Genomic DNA, 22,181 nt, shown 5'->3' with positions numbered 1-22,181 from the left:
TATTCAATCCAACTTATAACAGTGTTGGTATCTGAAACATGACTGATACCAATTTAATTATATTTTTTTTGGACACATTTGCGACACAGCTGGACACATTGCGACATGTCTGAGACTCTGACAAACATCTTGGACAGAAAACACTGTGTTTTGTTCCCCCTTTAATTGAGGAGAGAACACCCCCCCCCCCCCCAACCCTCTTCCTCATCTCCCTTCCCAAAAAAAAAAAAACAGAAAAGAAAAGGAAGAAAGAATTGAGGAGAGTTGAGTCAAGATGCAAATGCTTTCAGTTGGAGCCTTAGTGCCCTCACTCTCAGTTACCAGAGCAGCAACAGACCAGAGGAAAATTTTCCTGCTTCAGTTCAAGCCAACCAGTATGCCGAGCTTCTTTCTTCTCTCTCTCTCACCCCTACCCCCCCAGGGACCAGCCATCAAATGCTCCCGTTTCTCTTCTTTTCTTTTTGTTAATTTCCTGATGAGCCATCACCCGCCATCAGCAGCACAACAGAGACATCATCAGCCATTAACCAGTCTCCTCATTTATTTCAATGTTCCTAGTGTCATTTTCCCATAATTGGACCAATGTTAAAATGCTGATTGTTCTCTAACATGAATTCAGCCAATGAACGTATAATTGTAGGTTGTAGATGGAATTTATTTGTAGAATGTGCATAAATGATACCAATATTTCTTTATTAATTAAAATTATCTCAATAATTGTCATCTAAAAGGAAAAACATGCCTAAATATATATATATGTATGTAATTATGTATATTATATTAACTAATTAAGGTATCCCTATCATGTCATATCCTAATTTTTTTAAAATTTCTGTATCACTGTCAATATCATGTCATTTGAGTTTCTCGTTGGTATCATTGCTTCTAAGCTATTACATGGATTATTACGGTATGTAGGGTGTAGACAGAGAAGTATGCAATATGCACTTTGGTGTTGGACCCTATGTCCTCAATTTCAGTTCATACTATTCAATTTCTCTAAAACATCTTGTACAATCATATATTTATAGGCCTAACATGCTTGGGAACCAAGAGAATAAAATAAGGAAACCTAATTAAAAATTAAACACGATTTTCCTAATCAATAAATCCCTAAAATTTATTAATTTTGGATTAGAAAGAATACTACGAAATTGGGGGAAAAAATAAATCTTACAATAGCTTGTTAAAATTGTGGAAAATAATCTCAAATGCTTTAATCTTGCTCGAGGAACCTCTTTTTGGGATCTCCGTCACATTTATTTCTGGATATGGCACAAGAAGAATAGGCTTATAAAGATTACTTCATCATAATCCTGACTAACCAGTCTCCACATGCAAGTGATATGCTTTTTAACCTCAAAAAGAGGATTTAATTTTACCTTAAATATGAAGGACTCCACCAAAAATAATCTTTACTTGTAAAGCATTTTTTTTTATACCTCCTTCTCCCCAAGAAGAAACAAAGAAAACATAAAAAGACTTGTGGTGCATGGTGAACATGCATTCCAGTTTTAACAATTGATAAGCTTTTTAACCTCAAAAAGAGGATCTAATTTTACCTTCAATATGGACTCCACCAAAAATAATTTTAATCATAAAGCATTTTTTTTTCATACCTCCTTCTCCCTAAGAAGAAGCATAAAGAAAACATAAAATGACTTGTGGTGCATGGTAAACATGCATTCCAGTTTTAACGACTTCCATCATTTGCACTAACTTGGAGAAACAAGGATTTCCAGGCTATCTTAAAACTTAAAAGGTATAGTAGATTAAAATGATGATTTGATATCTATTACAGAGAATAAGAAATTAAAAAAAAAATAAACCAACAAGAAAGAAAAAAATTTGAGGCTAACCACAAGGAAAGAACACATAAATATACAATAGAAATTTCAGTCAAAGAAGACCCCTAAAATTATATGAGAGCATTTTCTGGGGTTTGATATTTGCAGAGACATGAAAATCCATACAAGAGCAAATTCTGCTGATCAATATTAATTGCAAGTTACATGGTAACAATTGAAGTATGCCTGCAAAGCCATGCAAAAAAGAGCAGAGGCTAGAAAACGATTATGATGGGGCTGAAGATAGACTCAACAAATAACAAATAATGGATAAAGTTGCTCTCAGTTATCACACAGCGAGATAACAACAGAGGGACATTACCGTGGTACAATATTTGAATACTCACAACAGATAAGAAACTGATGAATTACCTAATCTTGATGCACATTACTAAGCCTCTGTGTGTATTTTTTGCATAAAACCGATGAAAGTGCAACTATAACAGATAGTGAGATTAAACTAACCAGAAAAATATATTGAGCAATCTATAAATCTCAACTGTGAAATGGTTACAACATGGCGAGAATAAAACCAGGTATTTTGAGCATTTTAGGAACAAAATTCAACACTTCGGTGTCAAAATCAGTTTTTGGTAGATATAAAATGCTTAATCCAACCATTTCAAGAACATGTACTTGAACCTAGAATTGACTAAATAAACACAAAAATGAACTTTAGACCAAATATTCCCAAAGTAGTAAATGAAATCATTTTAGTTAAACGGACAAGAACAAGCCTGCATGTTGAAGACAAACCTTTAAAGAATCAGAAACCCTTGAGCTAAACTCTCTTGCAGCTCGCATTGAATTAACATAGTCACCCTGTAAAAAAAGACAGGCAGAACAAAATTGAGACATCCAACATCATTAATGATAAGAAAATTAGCATATTCACAATTCAGTATCATGTTAGAAGAAATGTTTCCATACTTGCTTGTTTAGTGGGGTGTGATATGTACGGAACTCTGATGCCTGTATAATACCAGACTCGTAACCTGACAAAAAGTTAAAAGCTTCTAAACTTTAATAAAATTAACTCATCCAGTTATGAAGTTCTATGCATCAAGTAAATTGCAGATGTATATGCCACCCCATAATTACTTAGTTCATATATAGAAACAAAGGCAATTTTACAAACCATCCAGATCCACACTGCCAGTGTAAGCCCCATGACCACCCTTCGCACAATCAGCAGAGGGCAGCGCATTGAGGAACCAAGGGAGCTTCTCCCTAAATTGTACTGTTGATGGACGACCATTATACAAGTCTGAGTGACGGAAGCACTGGAACCATGCCAAAATGTTAACTCTTGGAATAAATGATGCTGGCCACTTCAAAATAAATACTAAAGAACTGAAAGACAGCTAGAATAATAAAGCAATTCTTGGCTGTGCGGAGGGGCATTACCGTAGTACAATCTTTGCATACCCCACCTAGGTCACAAAAACCTTCATCAGGTGAACAGCAAGGTGGCTGGAGAAAGAAACAGGTCAGCTTTAGTACTCTAGCGGCATAGCTGGATTTCCAAATAAAGACCAATGGATTTACGAGAGAGAGCGAGAGAGAGAGAGAGAGAGGGAATCACTTTCATTGACATGGGGAAGACATTACAGAGGAAAAGATATAACATTCAATTGATTAGATGAACATTCAAGGAAAATTCCTAATAGTCCTGAGTGCTAAGCAGAACGCACTAACTTGATCATCGGGGGGGCAATAGCTATTATTCAAAAACTTCCGACAACAACCAAAAGCCTCTGGTGATATCCATACAAGAAAGTCATCAAGCCATGAGGCGGCTGGTTTAGCAATGTAGCTTGTTTCTGGTATTAAAGAAGCTCTTGTTATCTGCAACAGAATGGAATACAAAGTAAGAAACTCATCTACCAAAAGAACCATCTGTCATTTAGGATTATTGAAAAGGAAAACAAAATTTCTAGGAAAAAATCTTGAAAAAAAAAATTATTATGAGTAAATTTTAATGCTACAACCATTTTAAACACTATGAAGGTAGAAGGGTCTATTACAGTAGGAGTTTTAAAGTAATATCCCATTCTCTGGATGTTTGTTGTGTTTTAAGCGATACATGATACCAAAGTTTGTAGCAAAGAATGTCATCTCAATATATTGTATTACCTCATTTAAAAGAGAGTTTGAGTCACACTGGCTAATAGAGCAGATCTGGTTTGTATGACTTGATTCCGAGCTGAGAACAAATATCATCCAATATCAGATCGAACAGTCACATAAAACTCAAAAACAGAGGAGAGAGAGAGAGAGATTTAGAAGACTTCAATATTTATCTTCAAACTCGGTTCAATTACAAACATCATCAGTTTATAGTAAGCTAGTCCTAACAATTGATGATAAATTAAAAAAACTAAAAATAAAGCAAAATAAAAAAATTCACAAAACATCCCGAATAAAAAAAATCTTGATTTCTAAATCTATGTCTTCATGTGCCTAAACCCCGACTTGGGTGGTCCTCCAGATTGTGTTTTTCTAGTTGGACATGAGAAACAATAACATATTAACCACAACATGAAACAAGCAAAGGTTCTGCAAGTTAAATAACATTCTCATGTAAATTTCCAATAATTAAATAAGACGAATGCTTGAAAAAGGGGCCCAGTGCACAAAGCTACTGCATAAATGGGGCCTGGTGAAGGGGTGGACTACCATGGGTTTATAGTAGGCAGCATTGCCTTGCATTTTTGCAACAGGATGTTTCCACGCCTTGAACCCATGACCTCCAGGTCACATGGCAGCAACTCTACCGTTGCGCCAAGGCTCCCCTTTTAAAACCAATGCTTGACAAACACATATAATAATTGCTAAATCTTGTTTGGCCCAGGCTAGTGCCGCTACTCACTCTTTTCCCACACATCTCCCTGTGGAGAATAGTTTAAAGATTTAAATATTACTTCTTAATTTCAATATTGACTTCTTAGCAAGAAAAAATAAAACCATTATGCTTAGCTTGTTTGAATGGGAATCATATAAGCTTGAGACCCAGAAGTTGATGATGTGGAAGAAGAATTTCCAGACCATTTTGACTACATGGAATAAGAACAAAAATCTTAAAGACTTTAACAATAGTTGACAGTTCTGAACCCTGAACAGAACACCTGCATTCAGTTGATTGAATGTGTGTGTGTATCAAGGTCAAGTTTTAGAGAAATTTTCCAGTGGTTACACTCATTGAGGATTGTGCAATGCAATCCAAACCCTGTGTCTGATTCATAACGAAATCTAGTTGTGATGTTAAGAAATGCTTTCCTTCCATCAAATTTTGATCAATGATGAACTTTGTTTATAACAACAAAAATTCTTCTGTTTCCTCACTTTTTATCAACCCTAATTCTTTCCTCCGCTAAATATAGTATGTAATAACACCAAAACTTAAATAATTTCCTCAGTTGTTGTTCACATACATGCTCACATTATTCTTCAGGGCACTAGCTTTTTTGCATCTAATTTAACCCTCAAAATGCATTCCTCTTTCTTTCACTTTCTGAAGCCCTAAAACAAAAGATTTTCCTGTTACTCAACACACTTCCTCCCCCACTCCCCCGCTGCCCAGGGTTCCCCAAGAAACCCTGATGCAGAGCCAATTGGCACGGGGAGAAGGATGCAGGAAAATAAGACCAAAAATAGGAAAAAGAAACTAGAAATAAAGAAGAAAGATTAAAAATGAAGACCAAACTCAATTAGTGCTAAAAGCTCAATATTCCAATCTACTTCTCATGGTTACACATCAAGACTTTATATAGGCATTCTCCAAATATTAGATAAGGAAAAATAATTTGGGAAGTATAGTAAGTAAATCCCTAATTTTAGAAATAAACAAAATCCTTAATTAATGAGACATAATTGCAAATTGCTAAATGCTGAAAATTACATAATTAAATCTAAGTGTCCAAAATTATGCCTTCACATATGGTAAACTCAAAAATCTCCAAATGCCTTAATCTTGCTGACATGTGTCCACTTGATGTTCCCCATAAATCTCACTAACCTTCAAGTTTTCAAAAATAAACCAAAATATGCAGTACAGTAATACATGAAAAACATGGAGACCAAAGCAGGAAAAAAGGGCTCTAGAATGACAATCAAACTGATACCTGTAGTTGAAGTCTTTGACAACAAAATATAACGGCGGTCCAATTCTAAGATACTCCGAAACATTATTGAAATAGCCCTGAAATAAATTATGCATGATAGCTCAAAAGACCAAAGAGAAAGCAGGATATATGTGAAGGAAAATTTTTCAAAAAGCAAGCAGGGTATATCAGGCCTTAAACCTGAAGATATGAGTCTCGAGGAAGAACAATCTTCTGCTCCAAGCCAGGTTCGATTCTTGTACACAATGCCTATACGGACCAATGCACAAAAATTCACTTTTGATACAATAAATGTTAAACCAAATAAACAACATAGATAAAATCAGCAGCTTACCTATATGCATACATTATATAAGAACACAACATCCAGTGCACAAGGCTCCACACAGTCTTATCTCCATACCCAAAGAGGTTATTTCTATGACTTACATATGAAGCTTCAAGTTTGGGCATAACACCCTTATCATTAGTCAAGGCTGACATTCCACATCTATATTATAGTCAAAATCATTTTGTAGACAAAAAAATATCCTTATCTTTTGAAAGTAAGACCCAAAATTCCTAATAGAAATAAACTTTTTACAATATATAGAAAAATGAATAGTTTTATTATTTTTGGTAAAAAGTAATCTTGAAAGTAACACCAAACATTCCAAAAGATCAAGTTTTTATATGATATACAGAAATATAAATTGAGCAACTTATTCTATGAACAAAATTATCCTTATCTTTTCACAGAAAGCTAAATATTCCTAAAAGAAGTAAATTTTTATATCATAGAGTAATTCAATCGAAATTAGATAAATATATTTAAAATGCCTATAAGTTATTGTTTGAAACTTTGAACATAAAGGAAAAAAACTTTCATTTGGTTGAAAAAATAAAACAAACTATTGATATCTATATCTATATTATAAATCAATAAAAGTACAAGTAGGATAAACTATTTTATTAAAAAATATTCTTATATTTTAAAGGTAAGACAAAATATTTCTAAAAAAAGTTAATTTAATCAAAATTAGATAAAAATAATTTTATAACATATACTTCGGATAAAATTAAATGTTTGAACCTAAAAAAACTTTATTTCGTATAAATCATTTTGTAAACAAAAAATGTATTATCTTTTAAAGGTAATAAAAAAGTATTTCAAAAAAATTAAATTCAATAAAATTGATAAATTTATATTTAAATTTTTTTATTTTAAATAAATTAAGACTTGAACCTAAAAAATTTAATTAAAAATAAAATAAATATAATAGTAGTATATGTACTAAATAAAAGGTATATCCCCAAGTAAAATAGGTAAATTCCTCTAACATCTTCTAAAATTATTGTGAATTTTCTAACATTATTTAGACAAATAGTAACATAACTTCTTAAAAATAAATTTAAGAATTAAAATCATAGACCTATAAGTATCCCAAATAATAATTTTAAATTTATTTGAATTTAAAAAAAAAAATCCTTCATTGGTCATTAAGTAAACAAAAATAACAATAATTACAAAAATTTTAGGTAGCAAATCACAATTTACAATTGCAATAAATTTATTACTACTGTCATTAGAAGAAGTCATATATTGACATTTTATACAAACTTAAAAATAATAAAAAGGGATATTTTTTAAGTTTTTTTTTTTTTTATCTATAATGATATGTAAACACAAAAAATTTAATATTTTTCATAATTTTTATTAGAACATGGGTATTTTTAAAGTTTTTTTATCTATAATAATATATAAATACGAAAAATTTAACATTTTGCATACTTTTTATAAGAACATTCTATGATTTCTTATACTTTAAAGATTTTTCTTATCTCTATATCTACATGGTGTCATAATAGTGTCTAGTGTCTATGCATTTTATTGCTTTAAACAAAATATAATTTTTTATAAATAACTTTGAATATCTGAACCTTAATATTTGTAATGATGATATGCTATTCATTTGTTTAAATTTATCAAAAATTATAAAAAAATTTTATGAAATATTATTTTTATGTAATCACATGCAATGCATGCGATTTATTTACTAGTGCATATAAGTGTAGAGAAACATGCGCGCGCGCGTGCACACACACATACACTTAAAATTACATGAAAAAGGCAATCACACCATTTTTATTGGAGTATAGGAGCCCCATGGGATCACAAAAGGAGATCTCCAAAGTTTGCATTGTGTCTTGCCTACTAATCAAATTTGGGCTCCAATGCTCCATCCAGTAATGGATGTAGAGTAAAACAAGTCAAAATTAAAATCCTCAAAATAAGGTAAAATCCAGTAACTTTGACTGGGCATAACGATGATTGGATGGGACCCAAATTAGTCAGAAGGCAAGATCTGAGGTCAACTTTCAGTCCAATGGTGAAAATCCATTCTTGAAATTCCATGTAGGCCCCCACAAAGATGGTGTATAATTAGTCTCACATGCACGAACGTGCACATATATAAAAATGAACAAGAAGCAACTTACAATGCTTGCTAAAGCAAAAGCCGCAAAGACAGCAATGACAACTATTTTAACTCCCCAAAGACCAAGAATTGGTGCATGAATATCCTACAAGATGAAAATGATACAAAAAGCATCAGAAACTAACTCAAGAAAATGCACAATAATTTGTTTATATCCTAAGAACATAACAACATAAATAAAGTGGAACAATTAAAATTCAATTTGATGTACTTTGTGTTGGCTACAAAAATGGACACTGGCAATCACGATCATCAGCCAAATAATATGGCCAAAAATTATCCAGCAGGCACACACACACACACACACAAAAATAATATATGAAAAATCAAACCCCTGTTCTGGCCACAATCAACAGCAAATTAAGGCAGATGGCCAAACATACAGCTTAAGAGCCAGATGCAACACAATAGTGGGAACATAGTCTTAAATTGCCATGAAATTACCAAAATTTCCATTTTCCATCACCCCCGAAATCGAATGCCAAGAAATTTTCGTCTTACATAATTTCCATCAAAATTTCAACGAATCATCCAAAATATATTGAAATCTAGAAATTTTAGCGAAACGTTTTGAAATTTTAACTGTAGAATAAAATTTCCTTGGAGTTCAAATGTGAGATTTAGACGCAAAGTGAAATTTCTCTCTTAGTTTTTCTTATTTTTTATATTGAAACAAAAGATTATCATAAGGACTTTTTGAAATTATATGAAAAGATTAAACTCACAACAACATTTTATTTAACCGCTCATGTCTAAATTATCTTTATTTGTATAATAAATAATATTTAATTGATTTATGAATTACATTTATATCAACCGAATATATTTAATACACATATTATATTATGAATATGTTTAATGCGTATATTATCTTACAACTATTGCACCTCATGTACAACATAGATGTATTTAATTTGTAATGTACTAGTCCTAAAACTTACATTTATGTTTATTAACCATTTCTAAATTTTTATAAAATAATTCCATGCTTTACTACTAAGTTCCACAGTTTTTAAAAATCCAAATCGAAATTGACATCAAAATCAAAATTTCTGTTGAATATTCTGTACTTTTGGATCTTCGAAATTTTCGAGTGGTAAAACAAGCAGATCTAGTAATGACAAACCCAGAGGTTCAAAGGCACCTTAAAATCTAGACAGGTTTGGAACTTTGGACCTTTGCACAAGAAAGTAGACTGCACAAGGTCCTAAACATCCACCTTAAAAATATAAATTCTGTCATTTCAAACATAAAAGAACTCCAAGAAAAGAAAGGTGAAAACCTGCCAGCTCACGAAATTCTATTTAACTTTGATCTACTTATAAGTGAAAATAAATAGACATATAGGACATTTCCACAAAAGGCTCCCATAGTCAAAACTCAATGTGGTTCTATTTTTCATACAGGTTCTTGGATTAAAATTATTTAAAAGCACAAAATTACTAGAAGCCTTGGAACCTACCTTCATATACCGAACCAGCAATCCAGGCTTTCTATGATTGATACCTACACTATTTAAATTTCTCAATTAGAGATCTCATGTAATGTTAAAAAAGGGAAAAATTATAATGCAAATCTAGATTATGATGTATGTAATATCTAACAACATATTAAGCAGTAAGCACAGTATATAAAATACGTAAGCCAGTGAAAGCATGTGCAGATACCTTCATCAGATTCCACAGAAGATGAAGGAACTTTTATGCATGGAAAGCAGTCAATCCTGTTATCCTCAGCTCTCAAAAAGTCAAAGACTATTAAGGCAACAAAAGCAGTGACTTGCAGAAGGAAGTCCAATAGAACAGCCAGAGCTACAGAACAGTTAGCTAAGAATCAATGCAAAGGGCTAAAAAGGCCATTTCAAAGAATATTCTACGACATAAGAGATGAATTCCAACCAGCAAACATGGAGAACACACGGCATGCTGGCATGGGAATGAAACTTCCAACTGCAAATGCCAGAACCTCCGACAAACTAGCTAGTGTTATGGATGGCCCAACTTCAACAAGTGCATTACTTATTCGCCCTTCTAAAGGTAATGTCGATGATTGACGTTTCACAGCATGTACCAGGATGCACATGTTATCCACTCCAACCTGATACAGTCCAAATAAGATCAAATGAGAGATGATTCTAAAGTACATACAGAAAGAAGTACCCGAACAGGCAAGCAGAATAATGCTGCACATTCAAATATGATCAAAAGAATATGATTTGACAGATCCTACTACAGTACAGAACTAACTTAAGCTAGGTTTTGCCACACAAAAGACGAGAGAAGAATAATAATTAGCCCTGTCAGCCTCAAAGGTTTCTTGATTGGAATAGTGGCAACATCATCCCCTTGTGGGGGCCAATTCTACAATCGCCCAAAAAATATAATAGAAGTAAATTTTCCCATCTCCTGCAAGAGCCTCTATGATCCGACCATTGGTTATGCATGCTCCAGGTTATAGTTATATTAAATTTTGGACGAGTAACCTTCTGCCCTCATTTATAGAAACCAAACAACGTAATACAATCAGGGCAAGAATTTCGATTCTGTTCTGACTTTGATTCTGCCCAAAAAAAAGTAATATTAGTGTTTTAATACTCTTTCAAGGGTCCATTAGAGTGAACATATCCTTCATTTCTTCACAAGAACATCTTCCTATTCTATTCATAAATGGAAAATTTAACAGGCAAGTTGCAAAATAATAGGGATACAAAGAAAAAATTATTTAAAATTCCACATGTTGTCCAACTATTGTAGCACCTGCGAATCAAACAGAACTCAACCACTGCTGGCAAGACATTTGAACCACAACACCAGCTACAGTTTTCCATAATGAGTATATGAGCAATGAATCATTCAAATGGGGATTGCATTTTGAAAGAGGTTCACTTGTGCATAAGTGACTAGATGATGAACTTACAGCCAAAACCAGGAAAGGAATGACTTCCATTATTATTAATGTAGATTTTACTCCAACAGCACTGAAAAATCCAACAGATCCAAGGACAGAAAGCAAGACAACCATAACTCCTGAAAGACCAAGTAACACCTGAAATAGTAACCATTTAACCAATTAAACCAGTTATGACTTAACCCCATTTCCTTTGTGTCCAATGATCCAAGAAATAAAAAAAGAATTCATATCTAATATCTGCATTAATAAAATTGAACGAGCAATTCAGGAAGACTGGGAAAGGTATAAACTCAACATTAAAAAAATTAACCAATATAGAAAAATGTTATCAGACTTCAATAATGAAAATATAGAAGCTCATAAATGTGAACTATTAGAAGTCTTTTCACAAGAAACCAAAATATAAACCAAGCAAATTTATAAGAAATTCAATGGAAAGTAAGAATTCAAAAAACAAGCACATAGCAAAGCTTATTAATAAGGGAGTCAATTATACCAAAATGATTTCAACTTCAACTTCCTGTGTGTTCCAGCAATATCAAACTGGAATCAACAGTCTATGGCAGTTCTCACACATTTAAACATAATATCAATTATTGAAATGGACTGATAATTCAGCCACTCTATTAGTAAAAATTCTCAAGGAATCTTAAGTTTAATAATAGCAGATTATGAAACCACCTCTGCAAGATCCTGCGAAATATTAAGTGTATCCTCATTCTCGATTCCAAATGGTTAATTATGTTGAAATCAATTTAGTGTTTCATTCTTTGATAAAAACAAATATCAACACAGACATCAAATGCATGTTTGCAATGTTGAAATATACCAACCAACACCATTGAAAGTTTCTATTCATTGCCCATAGCTCATGGTTGAAACGGCACAGGAAAAGCACTCACACTGATAATATCCGAATACCACGATAAGGAAATAGCACTATTCTGTAAGTATCTTGGCCATGACAAGACAGAAAATAAATAAAATAACAACATATCTTATTACCAGAACCTTAAAAGAAACTTCATTAAGAAAAATAGGAATCAGCAAGAAGGATGGTAAAATACCCTCCTAAAAAAAACAGGAGAAAAAATAAAGAATGAGAAAAAAAAAACTAATTACAACAGAAAAACCAGCCAACAATACCATCCAAAGATCATAGAAGAAAATTCTGCTACACAGCCACAAGAAGAGACCCACAAGGAAGCACAAAAAACAATTCTGTCCCAACTCAGATGCATAGGCAAAGAGTGGCCATGAAAAATACAAGCATTCCACCCTGACCAAATGACCTATTATATTGCCCAAAAAAACCTCACAATCGCAACCTTCTTGCATTTTTACGCCTCCTGAACTGAGGCATCTATGGAAACGTGAAAACTCTAAGGAGCACAGGCCTCAAGCACACCCAACATTAACCAAATAAACCAAAAAGATTGTTCTATAAACTCCAAGCCACAGAGCAATGTAGGAAAAGTCAGCATGAGACTCATCCCTATCATAGCACATTACACACACACAAAGGATAAAGTCTTGTATGTTCTCGTAATCCCCAGAAAATTGTTGATGTCACTTGCTACATAGGCCAACAGATATCACAAATATTTTTACAAAGAAAAGTAGGGATGAGATCAACACAAGTCTAGCTTTTCACAATTTGAGGACTGCAGATTCCTTACTTAAATCCCTACTCCAAATAAACTCATCCATGAAGGAAAAAGAAGACAAAAAAGAATGAAAGGACCCTTTGAATCATTTCACACGTAAAATTTGTTTCCAACAAGTGCATACTCCTGATGAGTAAAACCACCAATCAAAAGTTTAGAACAAATTCATAGATTCCAATTCATATGGCAAAAGTCCAACCATAGCATGAGCATATGTCTTCATATGTTTAAAACTTTCCAAACAGAATATGTTCACCGAGAAGCAAAAAATCAATCAGCACAATTTTACATCAAATACAAAAAGTGAGCATGGTAAATAACAATGGTTATGATGGTGCAATATAGCTCCCTAGTTTGTAATCTAAATAATAAAATACAGATAAATTTCAACAGAAATAGAAAACTGGGCAATGTTAAAGGTCCATACCTTAGAAGACAGGTAGAAAGTAGACAAATGCCGCACATCTCCCAACGTTATTGATATGTATGCAAACATTACAAGATAGCTTATCTGATGTGACAGGATCAAAATAAAAATGGCAACATTGGAACAATTCAGTTGTTAGAGAAATGCTCAGAAGCTTAAAATCAAGATTAATTGATATATTCAAAAATATGGAACATATACAAGAACATCCTACTACTTAACTAATATGCACACATCAGTTGTCAAATTACTTACTAATATTGTTAAAACATCAGCGGTACTTTCTCTTTTCAGTTCTTCCTCAATTGAACTTTCAGATGAAAATGAAAGAGTGAGATTGCTAGACCGCACCATTGGCAGAAGCTCATCCTGTCAATTTGCAGGTTCAGATTCTAATACACAGGCAGCCACTGAAGACAACAATAAATGATTAAATCACAATTCAATTTCACTTCCTTTGTTTTGTTATGGTTTTTTTTTTTTTACAGGGAGAGTAAAATCTGTAACAAACAAGTACCTCAAATATTTGAAAAGCATGGAAAATTTGTCAGTAAGAAGACAGATAAATTATAAAACTCACAAAGAACCTAATGGCCCGTTCAGTTGAGGAAAAAGTTTTATTTTCTGTCTACAATATTCAAAATAATTACCATACTGCCAATTTGTTTTCCAGTTTTCCAACATTTGTATAGAAAACATGGAAGACATCGTTTTATTGTTTTCCAACTTTTAGTTCTCTAATTTAGAAGACTGGAAACAGAAAATAAGGCCTGTTTTCCAAAACTGAAGAGGCCCTAGCATTTTCTTTCAAAACATTATTTTCTTGAAATCTCATGAATAATGTTAATTGCATAGCAATAATATGAAATGTTGGCACTCAGAGTTTCAAATTCAGAACTAGATCAGATCCCAATCTATGTTCCCATAACTGTATTATTCTTGGCACCCCATGAATCAACATTAATATCATAGAAATTATTTCTAATGTCTGCATTCAAACACATAACTAGACTAGCTCCCAACCCTGGTCACTTAAATTGCATTGCATCACAAAACCTTGGAATAAACCTTGTATGCCTTTCTAAACCAACCGACATGGGCAACACATGCAATAAATAATCCTTCCCCCAAGCACATCACTAAAACCATGTTGGAAGATGGTGCTAACATGAGTCAGTAGAACAAAACGTTTTTATTTTTAAAAAATTATATTACTATAGGAAACGAATTACAATCTAAAACAGAAAAAGAAAACTAATTGAAAGGACTAGATATGAGAACCCTTCTTTAAAGCTTTCCCATTGTAATCCACTGAGCACCAAACACTGAAGGTTAGCCAATTCCGGCCGTCTCTTCTTCTTCTTTTACCCCCATCGAAGCAAACTTCATTACCTCCAGGATCAGACAACAACATCCCCATCTTGTGCTGCAATTGCTGAGATTCAAGTCCCTCCCATTAATCTCCTCCACAGGAGAAGGCAGAATCCCATCCTTACACTGCTGCTACTTACTCATTCCATCATCCTCAAATATAGGAAGACCCTCCAAACTTCCCATCAGAGATGGATGAGCATATGATAAATCCTCAAGTAGATCAGATGAATAAAAAACATAGCCATATTGCTCCCAAAACTCATCCAAAAGAAAACCACCATCATGATAACACTGACTAGCGTCTAAGTCTCACAAACACATCACCCCATTTTTTCTTCTCCTCTCCTTCACCATCCTTCTAATCTGTATCCCCCTTTTTACCACTCAATGAGTCCACAATTAACAAGCTGCCCTCAGCATATCTTCTTGAAGTTTTTCTTGATCTCCCATCAGAATCACCTCGCTTGGACTCAAAATTTTTTTTCCATACCAGCACCTCCCTGCCCAGTCTGCTAACATAAACCTTATTGCCAGTATCATTTTCATAAGAACATCCCTTACTATTGACTTTATCCCTCGTATCATCACCTTTCCCCTCAAATTCCTTCCCACGCCCTTCTTGATCCTCAATAAAAAAACCCCAACACCATTTACTAAAGGAACCTCACTGATCCCGTCATGACAGTGGCCATCCCCCACTGACAACACAGACATCAGCCCACCTCCGACACACATCTGAACCCTTGCAATTGTGAACTACCTTCTGCTCTGCAGCACACACACCTCATCCTCACTCTTAAGCCAGTGCAAAAGATGGGCTCAGCTTCTTCTTCTCCAACTGGAGGCTGGAACCAATAGAACTGCAAGAAAGTATAGTCCCAAAGTGAATCCCTGATTGCAATACTGTACCTGCATTTTCTTAAACATATTGAGCCCAATTGTCCTCTTAATTACATCATAGTGGCCAGAATTAGACGCCCAACAAGATTCTCCACCGTACAAGTCAGGTTATTCAAAACCCCAGAGGGCCTCAGCCCCATTAGCTTCTTTACTAGCTGTCCCTTGAAATCCTGTACACTGGGAATATTTAGATATTTTACCAGCTGCACCAGCTCTTTGGCCATCTCTGGATCAGAAGCAAATCCAGAATTAGCCATCTTACTCATTAAAGGTCCCAAATCCAACAGTAGTGAAGGATTCAGGCCCAGACCAACCCATCTTCAACCCTGACTTAGCCCACTCAAAACTTTAGCTGTCTGAATCTCATGCCGATTGTCTTCCTCAGCTAGCCCTCATAGCTTCTCACCATTCACCACTCGTACATGCTTCATTGCTTCACCACACTAAAAGAAAACGAGAATATTTTCAGGCAGCACGGCTTCCTTCCATGATCAAGCTCCTCACTGTGCAACAGATGCAGTGCTCTTCTGCAAAATTTCCTCCATCCACAATCAAAATTCCCTCCTGGGACCCATCCCAACCCTATTTCCAGGAAATTATCCAGTTTTGTTGACCCAATCACTATCCAATACTCAACCATCCCCATTCTCATTTTCCACAAGAAACTCCCCAGTTGCCCAGCCACTGAGAAGCCTTATACAATGCATCTCACTGCCCGCACAAAAACCCTACCCAAATGTTGCATGCTGGGTTTCTCTATGACAGAAACGAAAATCCACCTTTTCCCACTTTCTCTAGTCGCAAATTGAAGGTTTCTTTCCGATCTGGAAAGTACAGTGAACACAATCATCTCTTGTGGTGAGAGATCACCAGGGCTAACCAAAACAAAAAGGAGAAAGGAGCTTCAAGAGAAGAGAGAGGGAAGAGCAAGGGCAAGAGTGAGACTTGAGAGTGAGAGCAATAATGCCATGAGCATCCAAACCTCACCAACTAATAGATAAATAAAAACCCTCATCCTCAATAATTTCTAGCATTGGGATAGTCTTATGAAAATAATTTAGCTACATTAAAGAGCCTCGACAGTGATCAAGGCTCGAAGTCAGCGGAATAAATATGGGAGCAGGAGAAAATGTGGTTAACTTCATGTATGAAAAGGAACATTAGATCCTGCCTCATCTATACAGATGACAAAGAATTAACTCCATAAATCCAGAAAGTGTAAGCAAAAATCATTAACAAAAAAGCTCTTTTCTTGGCATAAGATAGGTGTTATTTGACTGAACTCATCTTATTCACTAGAGGATAACACCAAATTATTCCTTCTCCCTTATAAGATTATTCACTAGAGGATAACACCAAATTATTGCTTCTCCCTTATAAGATTAGCATATTAAAAATGTGAAGGAAAATACATATTAAATCCAGAAAACATCAACCTCCAAAGCCTCTACTCTCAAACATTATTCTTGCAAGGCAATGCCCGCACCACCTGACCCACGACATAGGGCATTTTCTTGCCCAGTGTCACAAGAAAAATGCAGAGACATTAATGATTCGGATGTACATTCTATCTTAGATCTTGTTGATTTTTAAACGGCAATTTCATACTTGGCTCGGCACCATCTGGTACTCTGCTAATGATATTACTCTGTTTTATTGATTAGAAAAAATCCAGAGACATTAATATATAGAGTGAACCTGAATACAGTGATCATATTCTAAGAAAAAGAACAAGAATAGAGATTTTTTTCATTCAACTTCTAGTTCTAAGACAATTTTTATATGAGTCACGTATCTTTTTCCTGGATTTGGCAGGATATGACAATGCCTAGATATACGACAGTGCAGATGTACTTCTCATTTATGACAATCCTCTTTAACCATTATTGCAATTACTACATGGTCAAATAGCAATAACCTAGCAAAGAATCTTCAATTCAATAAGAAAGCAACATAGTTATTTATGTAGAAAAAAATTTTGACGAAAGGAACACACCAAGATATTCGGACAGGAGTTCAACAGAAAAAGATGTGGACAAGGAAAAAAACATCTAATAATCACACCAGCAATGCATCTAAATTACCCACATATAAGCAGCACAAAAATCATAGAACAAAAATGAAGAGAAACAGGTTTGCAATATTCAAACCTTCACTAACTGAACAAAAGCTTTCTCCCATGCCACTGCCTTCCCATTTTCGCTGCCCGATTCATCAATTGCATTATTTACAGGATAGGTTACAATAAATGCAGAAGCCTGAAAACAGAATCCTGCAAAAAAATTAGCACGCACTCCAGTAACTAAGAAAGGGGTAATGGTGTTACCTCAGAATAATTATTCCCAGGAAATCCTCCTAAAGCAGTACTCGGATCTAGTGGAGCCTTAAAAGCACTCAAACACGTGTCTGCAGAAGTATAATGCTTCAAGAGAGAACATGAAGAGCAAAAAAGTCAATGTGCATCCAGTGGTCAGAACAACCACAAATTGAGTGTTATAACTCTTAGGAAAATAAATCAATTACACAAGCTCTCAGAATATAGTAACAGTCTTCATATTTCCAATAGTATGGAGGCAAAGATAAAGTAAAGACTCTTCACAACCATCCTCCAGAGAAAAACGAATGCAAAACTCACAGGCCGTAGCTAGAAGCTAAACAACTGTATTCAGGAAACATGCACAAATTTCCCCCCTCCCTTCCCTAAACACCCCAACAAACTAGGGTACAACCTGCACAAACCCTGGTGTGAGTACTCGGATTCAAAATAAGTGGTTAGATAGATTAAATCTTAGTGAATATATATATATATATATATATATATATATATATATATATATATATATATCCTACATACCGAAGATCTCACATCTAGCCCCTACTAAATCTCATCTACCTAGAAGAACAATCTCGTTAGCCAATGGTTAATATTTTATGATAAATCCAGGACTAGTTCAAACATAGAAATTAGAAAGCACCTAGAAAGCACCCTAATCTTCCTCCTCCTCCTTAATATAGAATGGGAAATGGGTAACATAAAGACTCCAGAGTACTCCAAAATGACTTCCAAGGTCCAACCAGCAATCAAGTGCTTCAAATGTCAGAGTTTTGCAAATTAAGCTGCTGCCCTGAGCAAGTCATGGAAATTGTAGAAAAAAAGAAGATGACGATGATGCCATCCAAGTAATTAAGGTTGAGATAGAAGTCCTGAGTGATTTAGATGAAGATGGCAATGAAAGGGTGTTTCTTACTTCATATTATCATCTCTTCCCACAAGGTTGAAGAAAATGAAGATTGAAGACAAACCATCATTTTTCAGACTCAGATTATTTGTCACAAGCAGCTTTGTACTTTGGTTCTTAATTCTCGTAGTACAAATGTAGTTTCTAAAGAAACTGCAAGGAAGTTAAATTTGAAGGTTGAACCACATCCTGTTGTTTGCAGAGGATATTGTCTATAGATTCATGAATCTTGAAATTAGAGGTAGAGTGGAATCTATTCTTGTAAATCTTTCTTTGAATTCTTGGTTCAGACAAATTCCTCTTTTCCTCTTTACAAGGTTATATGGAAGGTCAAAATTCCTCCAAAAATCAAAGCGTTTCTTTGGTTGGTTGTGCTTAATAGGATAAATACTAATGACTTGTTGCAGATGAGTAAACTTTTAAAGGCTCTCCTTCCTGATATTTGCATGCTGTGCTTTAACTGTTCAGAGTCTGTTTCACACCTTTTCCTGCACTGAGATTATGCATGGAAGATCTGGAACAACTTATTTAATTACTTTGAAGAAAGTTGGGTTTGCCCTGGAACAGTGGAGGAGTTATTGGCAATTTCTTTTGTGGGTTTGGGAGGAAGAACGAAGGAATTGCATTACGGAATTGTGCTATATTTGCAGTGTTTTGGGGCTTGTGGAAGGAACTTAATGTGCATATATTGGCAGGGAAGAAGTTACCATATTGGTTGGTGTGGAAAAAGATTCTGTTTATGGCTTCTTTATGGTGCATGGGCTATGGAAATTTCAAGGGAATGTGTGTTTCAGAAGTTCAGCGCAATTGGAAGTCTCTTTTAAGGGCGTCTTGAGTTTTTGTCATTCGTTATTTTTGCAATTTTCTTTTTGGTTTTCCTGAGGATTATCAAACTTTTTTAAGGAGATGTCCTCTACCTTCCAGTAAATGCTATCTTTATCAAATGAATTTGCTTTTCTATCAATATATATATATATGGATAGAAACTTTAGAATCTAAAGTCTGTAAAGTAAGTAGACATGAATCAAAATATATAAAATGTAATTTTAGACATGTTAGAAAGAATATTGGAGAAAAGATTGAACTTGATGATCAAGAAATTAATAGCACTAGTAGAATATCTTGGACGTATTGTGCAAGGCTGCAAGTTGAGGATAAATCAAAGAAGATGTAACGCAAAAGTTAAAGCAGGCTAAAATATGAAGAAGTGTTTCAGAAGTGTTGAGTGATCACAGAATACCTTAAAATTAAAGGTTCTATAGGATGTCTATAAGGCCAGCTATGCTATATGGCTCAAAATGTTGGGCAACTAAGAAACAGCAATTACGAAACAACTTATCCAAAGGTAAAAATTGCAAAGATGACAATGCTAAGCTACATGAGTGGTATAACTCTAAAAGATAAATCGAAGAATGAGCATATTCATGGTAAGTTAGGCATAACATATTTAGAAGATAAGAAAAGAGAGGAGCGATATAGATGCTTTAGGTACAAGCAATGTAGGCTAAATAGCGCACTATTGGGAAGAAGTGAGCCAGTTAATGTTAATGGTAGTAGCAAGGGGAGGGAAAGACCTTAAATAACTTGGACTGGGATATAGGGTAAGGATTTGATAGACCTCCATTTGTCAAAGGTATTAACCAAGGTCATGCACAATGGCAGAAAAGAATTCATGTAACCAACTCCACTTAGTGGGACTTGGAGCTCAATGCTTGTTGCTTTTGTTGTTTATGTACTTGTAATCAAAACTTCACTAGTAATTTTATGAAATTATAGAGGAAAAAATTGCTTAAATCAGCAAGTTGCTTCATAAGCAGCCAAAGATGCAACCCATGTGAAAATAAGCAGTCTGAGATGCATCACTAAAGAACGATATTTCCCACCAATGGACTGAAAACTACTTAGCACACAACGAATCAAACTATAACAAAAAAAAAACAGCCGATTAAATAGTAAAAACAACATGAAGATACTTAATGTATGTACCTGAAAACAGTACTCAGCATGTTCAACTCCTCCATAATCATCAAAATTTTCAGGGTCCATTTTATAGTACTGCCACCAAGCGGAAAAAAGGGGGGAAAAAACAAAACTATTATTCCAACAAGAAAGCATCATATCTCACATTACATATAAGATAAAATAAAATAGCAAGGAAAGCATTACCAGATTGCTAAAGTTTTGCATCAAGGTAATGATAAAAGAAAACACAAGAAGCACACCATATCAGCCATGTTTACAAGAGATAATGAAATATGATTTCAGTTATTTGATTCATAATATTAGTAAGAAGAAATATTGATGACATAATTCAACAGGAAGGGTATTAATTCCAAACACAAAGGTCACAGATTTGAATCACAAAAACAAAAGCTCGAAGCATGGAAATAAGATTGAGCATATCTTGCCGATATGCCCTTCCCAAACTGTTGATAGTGTCTCATGCATTGGGTGTTACACATACATAATTCAGTAAAAAAGTAATATATTAAAAGATATTTAGACAAAAATCAGGATGAATATGAGTTCCAAAATTAGTACAATTGCCAAACTACAAATGATCTTTCCAACAACATGAGAGAACAATTGCAAAAAACTTATTGCCACCTGTAGATCACATATACATGCAAAGAAATGCAAATGAACCTGCAAAATACTTTGAGTGGCGCAATCTTGGCCAAGAGGCTTCAAGCAAATGTCAGTTAAGGATACCATTGAACCAGAAAAATTAGCACGAATACCATCAACCTGTCAAAATGAGCAAAAAATGGACAGTTCATTCCATGCAAAAAGTTATGAGAAGGTGCTTAAAATAACAAAAGCATAAGCCAAGCCATTTTAGGTGGGAAACTTCATCTTGTCTTTGCGTACAAAGATGGCATTTGAAAGTAGCTCCAAGCTCTCAGAATACCTTCTTTTGTATTTCAAAGAGTAACTGGATATTTTCCTCCGTTACAATACTGGGGGACTTCCCATGCTTTGGATCTGGCATGGTTGCCAATATGAGCTGGAGAGAGAGAGAGAGAGAGAGGGAGAGAGAGCAATAGGATAGGATGAGTCATTTAATAACATATAAACAGGGGTCAGGATATGCGTAAACAGAAACAATAGCATGTCAATGCAGAAAATTAAGAAAACGTATCCAACTTAACTCAAACAAAAAGGCATCTTGAAAATTGAAATTGTAAAGTTCTGTCTCCCATGGAAAATTAGATT

The 22,181-nt window shown here is 34.4% G+C and overlaps 1 protein-coding gene across 1 annotated transcript in view; it reads right to left on the bottom strand.

Annotated features, from left to right (window-relative positions):
• Positions 1-22,181, bottom strand: part of LOC131156550 (uncharacterized) — a 70,292-nt gene that overhangs the window by 16,688 nt on the left and 31,423 nt on the right. Inside the window, exons 12-31 of the mRNA XM_058110325.1 lie at positions 21,877-21,972; positions 21,612-21,713; positions 20,952-21,020; positions 18,053-18,148; positions 17,877-17,984; positions 13,708-13,821; positions 13,453-13,536; positions 11,365-11,493; positions 10,347-10,545; positions 10,116-10,259; positions 9,911-9,954; positions 8,450-8,533; positions 6,152-6,220; positions 5,972-6,048; positions 3,984-4,053; positions 3,546-3,695; positions 3,255-3,320; positions 2,986-3,130; positions 2,778-2,842; positions 2,604-2,669 (exon numbers count right to left, since the gene is read on the bottom strand). Coding sequence (XP_057966308.1) covers positions 2,604-2,669; positions 2,778-2,842; positions 2,986-3,130; positions 3,255-3,320; positions 3,546-3,695; positions 3,984-4,053; positions 5,972-6,048; positions 6,152-6,220; positions 8,450-8,533; positions 9,911-9,954; positions 10,116-10,259; positions 10,347-10,545; positions 11,365-11,493; positions 13,453-13,536; positions 13,708-13,821; positions 17,877-17,984; positions 18,053-18,148; positions 20,952-21,020; positions 21,612-21,713; positions 21,877-21,972 — 1,977 coding nt within the window. The remainder of the gene's footprint in view (positions 1-2,603; positions 2,670-2,777; positions 2,843-2,985; positions 3,131-3,254; positions 3,321-3,545; positions 3,696-3,983; positions 4,054-5,971; positions 6,049-6,151; positions 6,221-8,449; positions 8,534-9,910; positions 9,955-10,115; positions 10,260-10,346; positions 10,546-11,364; positions 11,494-13,452; positions 13,537-13,707; positions 13,822-17,876; positions 17,985-18,052; positions 18,149-20,951; positions 21,021-21,611; positions 21,714-21,876; positions 21,973-22,181) is intronic.

Source organism: Malania oleifera, chromosome 5 (genome assembly GCF_029873635.1).
Source record: "Malania oleifera isolate guangnan ecotype guangnan chromosome 5, ASM2987363v1, whole genome shotgun sequence".
Classification (NCBI taxonomy): Eukaryota; Viridiplantae; Streptophyta; class Magnoliopsida; order Santalales; family Ximeniaceae; genus Malania; species Malania oleifera.
This window is presented reverse-complemented; position numbering and strand designations above follow the sequence as displayed.